General features: G+C 39.2%; 1 protein-coding gene across 9 annotated transcripts in view; it reads left to right on the top strand.

Moving 5' to 3' along the window:
• Positions 1–16,363, top strand: part of SPATA6L (spermatogenesis associated 6 like) — a 59,511-nt gene that overhangs the window by 20,202 nt on the left and 22,946 nt on the right. For 6 of the 9 annotated variants that reach the window (XM_074330470.2, XM_019729835.3, XM_019729847.3 and 3 more), the window contains one exon: positions 10,960–11,084. The exons of the other annotated variants lie outside the window; for them this stretch is intronic. In XM_074330470.2, the coding sequence (XP_074186571.1) occupies positions 10,960–11,084 (125 nt within the window). The remainder of the gene's footprint in view (positions 1–10,959; positions 11,085–16,363) is intronic. 9 annotated transcript variants of the gene reach the window in all.

Raw genomic sequence — 16,363 nt, 5'->3', positions numbered from 1 at the left:
TTGACACACAAAAGTAGCAGCATTCCCCCCTGCGCCAAGTACCACGTCATCCCTCCCTCATTACAAAATCCAGTGACCCAGTTGCAACAGCTCGCCACATCCACCTCTTGGTAATGTTGGCCAGAGAGGAATGTCTGGTCTTCCCAGGCAAGAAAATGTCTTGTTGGGGTCTTGGCCACATCAGGAGGATCGGGACTAAAGAGCAGACTCCTCAGGTCTTCAAACGGGGATGTGACCAGTGACTCTTTCATGGTCCAAGGAAATCTGCCCTCGGAGTCGGCTGAGCCTGTCTATCCGTCCAGCAAAGGGGCAGGAACTGAGCTGCGTGTGGGGCCACAGGTTGCAGCATGCGCAGCTGCACTGACTCTCTCCTTTTCGATAGGTTTTCAAAATGCTGCAGCAGTTCCGTGTCTGGCTTATGGCACATTTCCATGAGTTCCTCGTATACTCCTTTTAGGTGTGTCTCCTTTACACACATTCTGTCTTTACTTTCCTTTGGTTGTTGAAAAATCTATCTGCTTTCCTTTTCTATTCTCTCTAAGTAACATTTCTTTTCTGTGTAGAACATTAGATTCACCTTTTGATATTCAGTACGAATCATTGTCTTCTGTAGAATCACATTATCCTCCCACGTTTTGATTTTGCTGGTCTCTCTGTTTAGATTTCTTTGATGTTTCTTGTGTCTTTTTCCACATGCACCTCACTTGCTCCAAGAGCCTTTGCCTGTATTCCTCAGTGACCCAATCAGTGGAGCAATGCCTGTGACCCACGTGCTCCTTAGACTTCCGGCAGAGCACACAGAGCGGGTCCTGGATAACCTCACAGAAGAAGTTCTTTGTCTGCACGTGTACCTCACATGTCTGTTCTGCTCAGCTTGGTAGGGGATAGTGTCTTGCCCATCTGGCAAGGACTGCCCATGGCTTCAAAACAATGTTGGTTTTAAAGTTCATTTGAGGTGATGTTTCTCTGCATGCAGGGCAGCGAGGAAGATGTGGGACTTCCTCCCAGGAGATACAGAAACAAGGCAAACAAAAGCCATGCCCACAGCCTACGGTGACAGGGTCTATGCAATAAGTCTTGCATATAAAGCAGGTGAATTCATTCTGGATGATGTTGGAATCCATGTTTCTGTGGGTAATGTTAATGGATTTTCCCATTCTTGTTTAATAACTAGTTCGTTCAATTAAGTTCAAAGATTAGGTGCTCACCTCCTGGTAGCAGTAAACTTCAGAGGTCTCCACAGCCCAGTCAGCTCCCGTGGGTCCTGGAGTAGAATTTCTTTGTCATTTTCAATAGCTATGTATTTTTCCATAGTGTTATAAGTATCCTTAAATTGACATTGTTGAGCATAGACTTTCTTTGTCTCAAATCTTTATAAAATTATTTTTTCTTCTTGGTATATTTTCACATAATGAAAGTATAAGATTGATCTGTGTCTTGTAACCTGGGAGTAAACTGATCCACAGCAGGTTTCTACTACTTTGGCTGCATCCAGCAGTGTATAGCCTGTCCGTTCTGCATATTGTAGTTAAATGCTGGATGTTATCATTTGGATTCATTTTGTTTACAAAATGTGTAATAATTTCTTTAAAATATATCTTACATTCTTTATGGCCCTTTCTTTTTAGATACCACTTGTGACTACTTTAAATTCTTACAATTTTCCATTCTCCCACGTTATGATTTGTTTTCTTCCTTTTCTTCTGTATCATATGACTGTCAGTGTCCTTTGATTGCATGTGGAGTGATGTCTGGATGTTAAAATTGCATTTTGGTATAATTCTGGATATTTTTACCAATGTTTCCCATCAGTTATGATTGAGACATATGTCTCCTATTTTGATATTTTATTGTGTGAACTTTTCTTTTTCTTAAGAAAGCATAGGAGAGGGATAGTGAGCCTGGCAGATGTCTCAGCTAAAGCAGCGGTGGCTGTAGAGGCTTGTATGAGTATCATAGCCTGGTCCACTGTGGCTGTCCCTGGAGCATGACAAGGCCCCAGTGGAGTGGACCCGGGACTTATGTTCTTTCTTCTGTCTCTCGATGCATTGGCAGAAACAGGCTCTGAAAACAGATAAGAACCCCATTGTCCATGGATCTAGGGACAGACACTCTTGTGTATGTCATTACTTTCTTAGGTAGGCATAACAGATGGAAGATCAGAGGTGTCTCCTACCTGCTTTCCAGACATTCTTACTGAATTTTTTTCAGCCTAAAAGTGACAGGCTAAAATCAGGGCATTGAGGTTTTTTTCCCATAAGTTTTTTTTTTTTTTTTTTCTTATTTGACCCAATTTTATGTTTAAACATAAATTACTGCTAATGGGCAAGTTATATTTTAGTATACTAGTAAAATGGAAGCAGGCCCATTTTGGTTGTATTTAATTTTACATGAATTAAAATTATTATCCAATACCTAAATATTCTCACTATAAAATTTTTAATTAACACAAAATTTTATAAAATAAAGCCAAAAACACATTCATCAACAACCCTTGACATTGTTATTAATAATTTGTTGAGTATCTTTTTAGACCTTTTAAGATGTATTTGTTATATATAATGTATTTAGTATATTCAACCAACCCTAAAATACATACATACATACGTACATACACTCATATGTGCACACATACGTATATACTAAATATATCTAGTATTTAGTATATGTATATTTAGCATTATGTTTTGGTTGAATATACATATTCTGCAATTTGCTTTTTAGAATTTATTGTATCTTAGACTGCCATATGTTTTTCACACAATCAGAAATCCACCTGTGAGAAAGTATCAAGAATAGTTTTAAACTACGATGATTAATATTTTGTTTTGTTTTTGGGGAAATAAGATTTATTGTGATACTGTATTAAGTGCATTACAAAAATGTAAATATGTGTTAAGGTACATTCATTGTGCTCACTAAGGTATTTTATTTTTATTTTTTTATTGGGGAATATTGGGGAACAGTGTGTTTTTCCAGAGCCCATCAGCTCCAAGTCAAGTCATTGTCCTTCAGTCTAGTTGTGGAGGGTGAAGCACAGCTCCAAGTCCAGTCGTTGTTTTCAATCTTTAATTGCAGGGGGTGCAACCCACCATCCCATGTGGGAATTGAACTGGCAACCTTGTTGTTGAGAGCTCGCGCTCTAACCAACTGAGCCATCCAGCCACCCGTCTGGCAGCTCAGCTGTAGCTCGTTGTCTTCAACCTAGTTTTGGAGGGCATAGCTCACTGGCCCATGTGGGACTCGAACCCAGCAACCCTATTGTTCAGCGCTCGTGCTCTAACCAACTGAGCTGTCCGGCAGCCCCACTGAGTTTTTAATTCTATTGAAAACCCTATCAAGACTGTTTGGCACCATCTCTTATTATAAATCTATTCCTTTATAGCAGAGCTCTTTTGATTCCATTATCATCTCAGTGTTCAAATATTAACAGTGATTCTGTTTTTTTTTTAAAGATTTTTATTAAACTATAGTTAACATGCATTATTATATTAGTTTGAGGTGTACACCATAGTTATTCAACATTTATATACCTAAAGAAGTGATCACCATAAATCCAGCAATCATCTGAGACCATACCACGCTATCACAATATTATTGACTATATTCCCTGTGCTTTACTTTACATCCCCATGACTGTTTTGTAACTCCCAATTTATGCTTCTTAATGCCTTTACCTTTTTCACCCTGCCACCCCAACCCCCCTACCATCTATCACCCCAATAAATCTAGTACCCATCTGATACCATACATAGTTATTACAATATTATTGATTATATTCCTTATGCTATACCCTACATCCCGATGACTACTTTGTAACAACCAATTCATACTTTTTAATCCCATCTCCTTTTTCACCCATCCCTGATCCCCCTCCCATCTGGCAACCATCAAAATGTTCTCTGTATGAGTTTGTTTCTGTTTTGTTTGTTCATTTATTTTGTTCTTTAGATTTTACATATAAGCAAAATCACATTGCATCTGTCTCTCTCTGTCTGACACACTCCACTCAGCACAATACCCTCCAGATCCATCCATGCTGCCACAGTTGGCAAGAACCCATTCCCTTCCATGGCCGAGGAATATTCCATCGTATATATGTACCACCTCCTCTTTATTCATTCATCCATCGACGGACATCCAGGCTGCCTCCACATCTTGGCTATTGTAAACAATGCTGCAGTGTACATATGTCCCTTCAAAGTAGCCTTTTGGGTTTCTTCAGATAAATACCCTGAAGTGGGATTACTAGGTCCTTCTTTGTCTCTTGTTATGGCCTTTGTTTTAAAGTCTGTTTTGTCTGGTATAAGTATTGCTACTTCAGATTTTTTATTTTGTTGTTTTGTTTTCATTTTCACGAAATATCTTTTTCCATTCCTTTACTTTCATCTCTTTACTGTGTGTGTCTTTAGATCTGAAGTGAGTCTCTTATAGGCAGCATATATAAGGATCTGGTTTTCTTATTCATTCAGCTACCCTGTCTTTTGATTGGAACATTTAATCCACTTACATTGAAAGTAATTGTTAATAGATACATGGTTATTGCCAAATATTACTCATATTTTTTTAAATCTTTTTTTCCCCTTTATCTTAAAGAATTCCCTCTAACATTTCTTGTAATACTGGTTTGGCATTGATGAACTCCTTTAGCTTTTTCTTGTTTGGGAAGGCCTTTATCTGTTTTTTATTCTAAATGATAGCTTTGCTGGTAGAGTGTTCTTGGTTGTAGGTCCTCACTTTTCATCACTTTGAATATTTCCTGCCAATACCTTGTGGCCTGCAAACTTTCTGGTGAGAAATCAGCTGACCAGTCTTATGAGAGCTCCTTTGCAGGTAGCTAACTGCTTTTCTCTTGCTGCTTTTGAGATTCTCTGTCTATCTTTAACCTTTGGCATTTTTACTATGATGTATCTTGGTGTGTGCCTGTTTGGGTTCACCTTATTTGGGACTCTCTGCACTTTCTGGGCTTGTATGTCTATTTCCTTCACCAGGTTAGGGAAGTTTTCCGTCATTATTTCTTCAAATAGGTTTTCAATTCTTTGTTCTCTCTGTTCTCCTTCTGGTACCCCTATAATGCAAATGTTAGTATGCTTGATGTTGTCCCAGAAGTATCTTAAACTATCCTAAATTTTTTGAATTCTTTTCTTTCTTTCTGTTTTTTTTTTTTTTAATTCTTTTCTTTTTGTTGTTCTGTTTGGGTGTTTTCTGCTACCTTATCTTCCAAATCGCTGATTCGATTCTCTGCTTCATCTAATATGCTATTGATTCCCTTTAAGGTATTGTTTATTTCAGTTATAGTATTCTTCATTTCTGACTGGTTCTTATTTATGTTTCCTGTCTCTTTGTTGAAGTTCTCTCTGAGATCATTGAGCAACCTTATAAGCAGTGTTTGAAACTCTAAATCTGATAGATTGCTTGTCTCCATTTTGTTTATTTCTTTTTCTGGAGCTTTGTTCTGTTCTTTGATTTGGAATATGTTTCTTTATCTCTTCATTTTGCCTGCCTACCTGTGTTTGTTTCTATGTATTAGCTATGTATTAGGTAGAGCTGCTGTGTCTCCTGGTCTTAGTAGAGTGGCATTATTTGGTAAGTGTCCATTGGGGCCCAGTGGTGCAGTCTCACTGGTGCTCCAGGTGTGTCCCTTGTGTGAGTTGCATGTGCCCTCCTATTGAAGTCGAGCCTTGGTTGCTATTTGCATGTCCTTGGGAGGGATTGACTATCAGGCTGATTGATTTTGAAGACTGGCAGTAACTACAGTGGAGGAGCTGATGTGCAGAGGCTGACCTTACAGGGCAGGATTTACTTTAGCAGGACTCTGGTGCCTGCCCAGTCTGCCCTTTGGATGTGTCTTTGGTGGCGATGGTTGGGTGGTGCTCTGGTGTAGTCTTAAGGTGGCCACCAGCTGTATTGGTTCTTGGGCCTCTCTGGAGGGGCTCTGTTGTAGACCAAGGTCACCTACTGCCTTTGCCCCTGCCTGAGGCCACTTGGTATGAGTCACAAAGTGACCTACAGATGGTTGCCCCTTGAGCTGGCCTTTCAGGTGCCTGGGAGAGGCTATGCTGCAAACTGAGGCTGGTTGCTGCTAGTGCCATGCTTGAGGATGCTTAGTGAGAAGTACGAGTCATACAGAGGCCAGGTGCTGCTTTTTAGGAATTGTGAACCTTTGAGAGACTTTGGGAAAGTCCACAGCATGAGCGATGATTGGACATTTGTATGGAAAAGCCCCTGGAAGGGGCTTTGGTGGGCCTGCAAGTTGGGTGGATTGGAGTCTCGGAATCACCAGGGCAGGGTGCATGGTGTTAGCCAGGTTGATGGAGACTCAGACATGGTGCCTGCCTAAGTCTGCATATGTGGAGGGCTGCCTACGTCTGCCTGCCTAAGTGTGGAGGGCTCAATAAAGAAACAATGGCTTCTGCCAGCACTTCTGTCTGGGAGAAAGCCACCCCTCCAGCCCTCGTCTTGGAGCCAGACAATTCAGTTCCTCCCTGTAAGTCCTTGGCACCTTTGGAGCTGCTTTCCCAGTGCTGAAGCTCAGAGTGAGTGAGTCTGTTAGTGAGTAAGTCCATGTGTGGGCCCTTTAAGAGGAATGCCTGGGACTCTAGCCTCTCTCTGTCTCACCCAGCGACAAACTGCTGGTTTTTACAGCCAGAAGTTATGGGGACTTCTCTTCATCACTGGAACCCTGGATTAGAGAGCCTGGTGTGGGGCTGGGAATTCGTACTCCTCCTGGGGGGACCTCCACAGCCAAGCTATCCCTCCTGATTTTTAAGAGTCACAGGAGTGTGGAACCAGTTTGTTCTGCATCTCTACCCCTCCTACCAGCCTTGAAGTGGCTTCTTCTGTATGACCTTTGTTGTAGGACTTCAGTTCAGCTAGACTTCAGGTGCTTCTCAATGGTAGTTGTTCTGTAGTTTAATTGTAATTTTGATGGGGTCATAAGAGGATACAAGCACAGCATTTGCCTCCTCTGCCATCTTGACTGGTGATTAGAGAATATTGAAGCTGGGTGTATGTGGTCCTGAGAATATTGAAGCTGCCAATACTATGGTCCTGGTTATAACTCAAAAGTTAATCAGATACAAAATGGAGGCTTTATTGTATACTTGCTTTCCTTTTGTCTGCAGTCCTTCAGTTTCAGATTGTAATTAAATTTGAATTGCTCAAAATAACAATTTCACTCAGTTTCAGATGCGTTATAGATTGATTCATTAATTTGTCCAACATATGTTTATTAAAGGTATATATGCCCCACATATGTTTATGTGCCATTTCCTGGTATCGCACAGTTGGCACCGCTCATAGAGTCGCAGTGGTGAACCCTCCTAATTTGTTAGTCCTGATACTAGATAATTAAGTAAAAACAATTTCCTTAAAGTCTCATGTGGACTGCACTGTGTGATAACATGGGACACATTTAGATTCTCAGGGTCCAGTTATTTACTTGCTGAATTGTTACCTTTTCATTTTGCTGTATGTATATTTATTGTTTCATATTTTTCACATCGCTTTTAAACACCATTATTATAGTCAAAAGACATGTTATGATGGTTAAATTAATGATATAAGCACCTCAGAAGCAGCTTCACTGCTAAAGAATGAAGGTGTCCAATTATTTGGTTGAGAAGCAATAGATTCCTCAGATTTTTCAGTTAACAAAGATGGGAGAAAGCAAATGGACACAGGGGGGCAGCATAATCCTGGTTGACAGTGAGCTTGATGTTTTCTTTTTACTGACCTTGTAAATGCAAACCTCTACTTTGGTATATGCCGTGTATATTCAGTCCAGCTGTAAAAATGCTATTTTAGTAGGCACCCATTCCCTCAATCAGAGCTTGATTTTATACTTCGTTGTGATGTTTACGAGACATCAGCAAGGAAAACTTCTGCCTCAGATGATCTGGTTTTGAATTCCTACTTTGCTGTGTGGCATCATGACAAATGTCTTCAACTCTTAGAGCCTCAGTTTCCTTGTTGACAAAGAGGGAGTCAAATGAGACTCTATATTGGGAAGCAAGCTGTCCATTCCGATATGCTCTATAAATGTTAGTTATTTCTCGATCCAATATTGTTATTAAAATTATTATCTGTAGGCTCATTGTTTCCTTGGGGGGGGTGGGGGTGGGAATTGTTCATTAATGGCATTGGTGATGTCCCTGTGTGTGCATTAGCCTATTAAGAACATGGAGTTCTTTCAGACATTTCACTTGGCTTATGAGAATTGCTCAGTCTGTGTTTATGTTTATTTATTAGTTATAAGCTAGGCTCTTGTTGTAACATCCCCTTTTCAGATGGGGCGGCACTTTGGATCTCTAGAAAATGACCAAACCAGAGAGACAGAATTGAGAAGTTTCACAGTTTTCTATTTTTCTAATGCTGTTTGTCTCTTTTTCTCCCTGTGATTCCCAAGAGGGTGGATGAGCCTGCCTTCAGTTCTCTGAGCTCTTATTTGCATCTTAAATTCCTCCTAAATACAAGAATAGTAATTTGGTGGGTATCATTTTTGGATAGCTGAACTGGCTAAAAACATATGAAAAGAAAAAGGGAAATCTCAGTGTGCAGAGCACCATACCATGCCAAGGGGTTTGTTCCCACAAGGAACATATGACTGAAAACACATGATATTCATAGAGACCAGAGTAGTGCTGGGACCACTGCTGGGCTGGTATCATGGAGCAATCATGGTGATGGCAGGTCGTGTTAGGTACTGTGCTGTGCACTTCACATGGGTTTGTCATCTGTCCTCACAAGAGTCCTAAGGGGCAGGTACTATTATGAGTTTTACATTTTCCTGAAGAGGGAGCTGAAGTTAAGGCATTTACGTAATTTGCTCCAAGTCACATAGCTGGTAAATTGGTGAAGCAGGGATTTGAACCCAGCTCTGTCTGACGTCTGAACCTGGAACCTGAGTTCTTAAGCACTGTATTGTAGGGTTTAGTAGAAAGTTGTATTTTGCTGCTAGTAATGGGTGAGGAAGTTGTCATATCAGTTCCCATTTTCAGGCTGCACTTCTGAGACCTCTGAATGGAAGAAGTCTCTCTGGCCAACAAAAGTGGGGAGGTCATGCCCATCATAGAGAGCAGGTGAAAGGCACAATCTGTTGTATTTATAGCATCACAGTGTGTGGAGAATAGATTTGAGTGAGGGAAGAATGGAAGCAGGGTGACCACCTAGGAGGTCATAGTAGCAGTCCAAGAGCGAGGTGGTGCTGGCTGAGAGCAGGTGGTAGCTGTAAAGATGGAGAAGAGGGGAGTTTTTAGATTTATTCTGGAGATAGAGTCAAGAGGACTTGCTAATGGATTGAGGTAAGGAGTGAAAGAGTGGAATCAAGGATAAATCCTAGATTTTTGGCTTGGGCAACTGGTACTGGTGTCTCTGATGGGCATGTAGGGGAGAGGTTACTTATGGGGGAAAAAATCAAGAATTCTATTTTGGACCTATTATGTTGGATATACTATAAGACATTTTGAGGTGAAACTTGAAAGATTAATAAGATCTCAACAGGATGGGAAGGAAGAAAGGATATTTGGGAAGGAATAGCCTAAGCTGAGGACGTACACAGCAGAGAAGAGAATGATACATCATTAGTTTACTGTGTCTAGAGAATGTCTGAGAGGGGAAGAGTAGAAAGAAATGATATTATGATGAAAAATATGGAATACATTCTTTTTACATTTTTATCCTTATTAGAACCCAAACATTCATAGTAGGTGGATTAAATAGGAAGAAATTAATCCATTATATGATATGATATAAGGTCAGTTATTCTCTCCAGTTGATGTACCAAAAATATACCCTCATCAGAATTCTCACAAATAAAATAGCAGTCACCAAACGGTAAAGTTAACCTCATCCACTATGTTACTTTTTTGGCAGTGCCCTGTACAGGGACCACGCTCAGTCCAAACCACTTGGGTAGCAACTGCCATGCAGAGAATGAGGGCTCAGATAGATGGCAGCTTCTCCGTGCTGTAGCTCAGTGATTCTCCATCCTGTTAGGCCAAGATCTTTTAGTAATGGGTATTTTGTAGCATACCTTCTACCATACTGAAAAAATATTCATCGTAGTTAATAGAACCAACTTACACAAATCACAGTAATTCTACTGTAATATAAAGGAGAAATAAAAGGAAAATGATATCAATATGTAAATGTTGAGCATAATGAAGTATTCAGATGTGACATGATTTTCAAAATGCCAAAAGGGTCTCAGTAAAGATCCAAAAAAGCAAAGTACAGTTTTCCCTCAATTAATGTGGTACCCATGTTCGTGAAAATTTAGTGTATTTTAAAATTGTGCAAAAAAGTGCTTTGTGTTTATATGTAACAGTTAGATTCTAGGCTCAGATAGTTATAAAATGGTTTCTCGCTGGAAGACTATCTGGGAAGGTGTTAGAAAGTTGTGTAGGAGTAACTTGAGCATTGCAGGACACTTTAGCACCTTTGGCTCACATTCTCTGGGCCATTGGGACACTGACATCCCTACATTACAGAACACACTGATCCCTAGTCTTCACTGTGACCTTTGTGTGAACAGGGCACTATCTGCCTTGTTCCTGTTCTATCCCTAGGACCTGGCCCACGGTATGTCCTTAGAAAACATTTGTTGAAGGAAAGAAGGGATGGATGGATGGATGGATGGATGGATTGATGGATTGCCAGATGAGTGGGTGAATGGATGGAAAGAGATTTTCCTCTTTGTTCTGCTTTGTAGAGTAACCCTTTCGATAGTGTTTCTTTTCTTTTATGATTTGGGAGGGCTTTCAAAAATTATGCATGAGATAAAAACTTGTAGAAGTCATCTGTCTCTTGAATAACAGGTGCTGCAATCAACATGTGTGTGTTTATCTGTGTGCCATCTATGCCATCACCTGTCTAAGCTTTTATTTTGTTAAACTCAGGGATGTAGGTACATCATTTCAGTATGTAAATCTACTTATGCCTTTTCTTCTTTCTCTCTAGTGTGGGTAGAGTTGGCCTACTATGAAGAAAACACACGGGATTTTCTTTTCCCTGAGCCCAAGCTGACACCCTCACACCCTGGGATGTATAGGGAGGTGCTCATGAAAACGGCTGCAGGTTTTCCAGTAAGTGATCATGCCCAGCTTGCTTTGTGTTGGGAGAGAAATTCTTGGGACATGAACATTTTATTCCTGATAGGGCTTGCTCTTGGGCAGATCACTTCGTCTTGGTTCATATTCCTGTTACTCTGTTTTGCAGTCATGTTTGGAAGCCCCACTCAAAATACCAAATTATACTAATTCCCATTATTGATCTGAGAGGTGGGAGTCTTACCTTATTTGGCTAAATCATTGCCGTATCCACAGTGTCCCGTAGTTATAAAAAGGATGCTTTTAAAAAATATCCTCTTAATGCAGATTAACTGAAAGATTTAATATCAGTTTTGTTAATCATAGCTGTTGTTTTAGTAATAATAACAGTAAAATAGAGCAGTAATAATAATAATGCTACCTCTCATTTATCTTGCACTTTCAGTTTTTCATATGGTATCTTATTTTTCTCATAACAATTCTCAAGCCAGCCAAGGCAGATAATATGATCTCCACTAAACGGAGGGGAAACTGACAGAAGTTCACAGACTGACACTATTGAAGGATCTTAAAAGACACAGCAATTATTCAGTTGATAATCTAACTGTTTGGGGGGAATAATCTGAACCCAAATTCAAAATATTCACTTTGATGCTATCTGTGATGATTTCTGACTCTGCAGCAACTCTGACAATTTTCTTGACTTATGTCACTTGGATGGCCTCCATTTTAAGGGCCACATGTTTGTGAATTATAAAATATCCATTGAATACTCAACTGCTGTTACTGAATCACTATTTTTATAATTTAATAAAATGTTATTGTCTCTGTTTTGTTGGGCGTACTGTGTAGAATATATAATACGCAGATCCTCTGTCTCTATGACATTTATGGTGGCAGAACTTCTAGCTCTAATACTTCAAACAGCAAACATTCATCCAAAATTGTCGTAATCACCAAAACTTTAAGCCCTCCTTTATCTTTGGGGGTTTGGTGAAAATCACTGACACCATTTTTTTTTTCTTAGAGATATTCTTTGTGTATCACTTGTATCCATCGTACTCGTGAGATGCTTGCCTTTATTATTTTGAGTTATTGAGTTGTTACTCTTTAGAAGCTAAAAGGGGATAAAACTGGTGAGAATCAGGTGGGGAATATACTTTATATTAACTTCGGTTTGCCTGACTTTTTTAATTAAAGAAAAGCCATCTATAAACATTGGGCTGGCATCCAGCTAAGTTTCAAGACAAGGAGAAACACACCATTTTATATTTTTTCCAAATGTTGTCTCTGTTTAACTGTATGGGCGTAAGTAGGAAGAAGCCCCCACAGGAACTTGGGTTTATAGTTATTCATAAATGCAGGTAATCATTAGGGCCTTTAATGCTGTGGGGAAAGACCATCATGCGTTAGAGGTAAAGTATCAATTCTTTCAATGAAGTTAATGAAATATATTTTAAACCATTTATAAAAAGATAGAGGAGCTCGGTTTCTCTCAAATGTCCCATAAAGCAATAATAAAACCGATTGCTGAAGTTTTAATGATAGCCAACATTCATTGCGTGCTCACTAGGTGCCGGCCACTGTCCTGAGTTCGTTACGTGGATTATCTTGTTCAGTTCTCCTTAACCTTGCAAGGTGGCTACTATTCTTTTCCCCATTTTATGGATGGGGAAGTTGGCATAGGGAGTTTAAGAAATGTACTCAGAGTCACATAGCTGGTGAGCGATGGAGCAAGGATTCGCATGCTGGCCTGTTGGACTTCAGTGTTTGCACTCTTTGTCACTGCTCAATGCTCATTCTTGCATGTTTATTTCAGCCCAATTTCCAATTTCTTTTCATTCATATTGTAGGACAGGAGAATGAATTTTACGTACAGGTCAGGCAAATCATTTATTTCATTTATTTTCTCTTACCTCATTAATTCACCAAGAATTTGATGTATTTCTTCCACTAAAATGTGACTTTTTCTTTGTATTTCCATATTTTGTTTTATTTTAATCACTTGATACCCTAACAACGTTCCCCCATCCCCTTTTTTTCCTGCCGAGGTCAAGAATTTTTCTTTTCTTTTTTTATAATCTGTTTTCTTGTTAGGTGAAGACTGAATTTATAAGGTAAGCAGAAAGAATAGTATTTTTTTAATTCTTAACTTTTAGTTAATTTAATTTTTTCTTTAGTGCAATGATTCTAGAAAAATCCTATTGTTAAATCCATTTATCGACCTAACCACCACCATCATCATCCCATTGCTAGGCACATTGGACAAGACAGAGCCTGTAAATTTTAGCTCTGAACTATTGGTGCTGTTGTGAAAAAGAAAACACATTCCTCCTTACTGTCTGTAAATCATTGCCAGGAGTGGAGGTTATATGAGGTGAACAAGAATGTGTTACACAATGTAGATTCCTTACTGATAGGGACCCCCTTCTCTCTATGTAAAATGGATCAGGGATTTGAATATCAATTAAGCAGCTGCATGGATAATGGCTAAATATGGACTCTGATTGTCTGGGTTCAATCCCAGTTTTGTCACTCAATGACTGTGACCAAGGGTAAATTGCTTAATCTCCGTGTACCTTAGTTTTCTCATCTGTAAAATGGTATTTCCCTTATAGGGTTATTGTGAAGGTTAATTGAAGTAATATATGTATGAGGTCTGACAATTACATTCTCAAACTTGTTGCAACAATGTTGCTAACCATTTTTTTAAAAAAGTTAAAATTTATTGGGGTGACAATTGTTAATAAAATTATACAGGTTTCAGGTGTACAATTCTATAATACATCATCTATATATCACATTGTGTGTTCACCACCCAGAGTCAGTTCTCTTTCCATCACCATATATTTGATCCCCCTTACCCTCATCTACCACCCCCTCCCCCATACCCTCTGGTAACTACTAAACTATTGTCTGTGTTTATGAGTTTTTGTTTCTTCATTTGTCTGTCTTGTTCCTTTGTTGTTTTCAGTTTTATGTCCCACATATCAGTGAAATCATATGGTTCTCGACTTTTCCTACCTGATTTATTTTGTTTAGTACAATAATCTCAAGATCCATCCATGTTGTCCACTAATGGCATTATTTCATCTTTTCTTATGGCAGAATTATGTATATATACCACATCTTCTTCATCCAATCATGTATAGAATTACCCAGCAGTCCCTCTCCTAGGTATCTACCCAAAAAAATCTGAAAACATATGACCCAGCAGTCCCTCTCCTAGGTATCGACCCAAAAAAATCTGAAAACATTTATCCGTAAAGATGTATGTGCTCCTGTGTTCATTGCAGCTTTATTTACGGTGGCCAAGACATGGAAACAACCAAAGTGTCCTTCGATAGATTGTTGCTAACCTTTTTTGATATCAGAGGGATTATTCATTATGAACTTGTACTGGACAAACAGTTAACCAAGTTTACTATTTGGAAGTGCTGAAAAGACTGCATGAAAAAGTTGGACAACCTGAACTTTTTGCCAACAATTCATGGCTCTGGCTCTTGCATCACGACAATGCACCAGCTTACACAGCACTGTCTGTGAGGGAGTTTTCAGCCAGTAAACAAATAACTGTATTGGAACACCCTCCCTACTCACCTGATCTGCTCCCAGTGACTTCTTTCTTTATCTGAAGATAAAGGAAATATTGAAAGGAAGACATTTTCATGACATTCAGGACATCAAGGGTAATACAATGACAGCTCTGATGGCCATTTCGGAAAAAGAGTTCCAAAAACTGCTTTGAAGGGTGGACTAGGCACTGGTGTCAGTGCATAGCTTCCCAAGGGGAGTACTTTGAAGATGACCATAGTGATATTCAGCAATGAGGTATGGGGCACTTTTTCTAGGATGAGTTTGTGAACTTAATTGTCAGACCTTTGATAGTGTTTAGCCATAATAGTGGTAGGTAGTTAAGTGCACAATAAATGTGAGCTCTTACATTTTTATTATACTGTCATTGAAGGGTTAATACTACCTCCCTATGAGGCAATGAGAAGATTGCACCAGTCTGTGGTTCAAGAGATAACTTGTTTAGGCTCAGGCAACTGGGCCTTGGGAGACCCTCTGGTCTCCTTGGGACACATGTGAGCTCTTGTGATTCCACCAGTAGCACTGTACACCCTGGAACCTTCCCAGCCCCCTTCTTCATGTGGGCAATCTCGATAATGGGAGGTGAGGCTGTGCTGGTCATGTCATTGTACATTCTTTATCAAATGCCTCTCTGGATTATCTTACTCTGCAGCCACTGGGCCCTCGTGTTTGTAAGCCCAGAAATCTTGAGTCACCAGTCCAGGCCTAGCACTGTTATGGGCATACTATGCATTGTAGAAGCAAAAAAAAAGAAAAGGAACTGAGGATGTAGGTTGTGTCGATAAGGACTTGTTCTATAGACAAGATGAATGCACAGTAATGAATATGCATAGAAATGAATGAGTGCACAGGAAACAAGCTGACTAGTTGATACACAAGCCCCACGCCTCGAAGAGGTAGCATGGGGTAATTGAAAGAAGATGGGGTTTGCTGCCTGACAGTTTCCAATCCTGGCTCTACCAATCCCCAGCTGTGTGACATTGGACAGACTATTTAACCTCTCTGAGTCTGTTCCCTCACATGTAAAATCCTTATTAGGATAGGATATATATATATATATATATATATATATGTAAGGATTTTAAAAATATTGTGATAATACATATATACATATATATGTATTATCACAATATTTTAGGCATTACTGAGCAAAAATAGAAGTATCAATCAACAAAATAAAGAGTTTGGAAATAGATCAAATGAACATAAATATTTTGTATAAGATACAAAGCAAGTTTTTCAAAGTAAGTAAATAGGGAAGGAGAATTCCTAGCCATGGAACTAAATGAGATAACCTTTCCCCTAGGTTATCTCATTCAGTTCCATGGTCCAATATTTTAAATAGAGTAGCCAATTGCATGGACACTGGAGTTGGAATGCCTAGGTTCAAGTACTAGTTCTGCCAAGTTACTTAACTTTTTGTATCTAAGTTTACTCATCGACAAAGTGGAGATACTATTAGGACCCACCTCATGGGATTGTTCTGAGAATGAGGTGAGTTAATATATGCAAAGCACTTAGGTCAGGGCCTGGCACATAATACTAATTATGTAAGTGTTTAGCTATTCTCTTTATATATATATTTTATTTTTCATCTTTATTGATGCATAATTGACAAAAATTGTGCACATTTAAGATATACAACTTGATGTTTTGATATGCATCTATATTGTAAAATAATTGCTATAATCAAGCTAATTAACCTATCACTTACTGTTACT

This window comes from Rhinolophus sinicus, chromosome 16 (assembly GCF_057876585.1).
Source record: "Rhinolophus sinicus isolate RSI-liver-muscle chromosome 16, RSI-T2T, whole genome shotgun sequence".
In the NCBI taxonomy this organism is placed as follows: Eukaryota; Metazoa; Chordata; class Mammalia; order Chiroptera; family Rhinolophidae; genus Rhinolophus; species Rhinolophus sinicus.
Note: the sequence above shows the minus strand (reverse complement) of the source record. Positions and strands in the feature narration are given on the sequence as shown.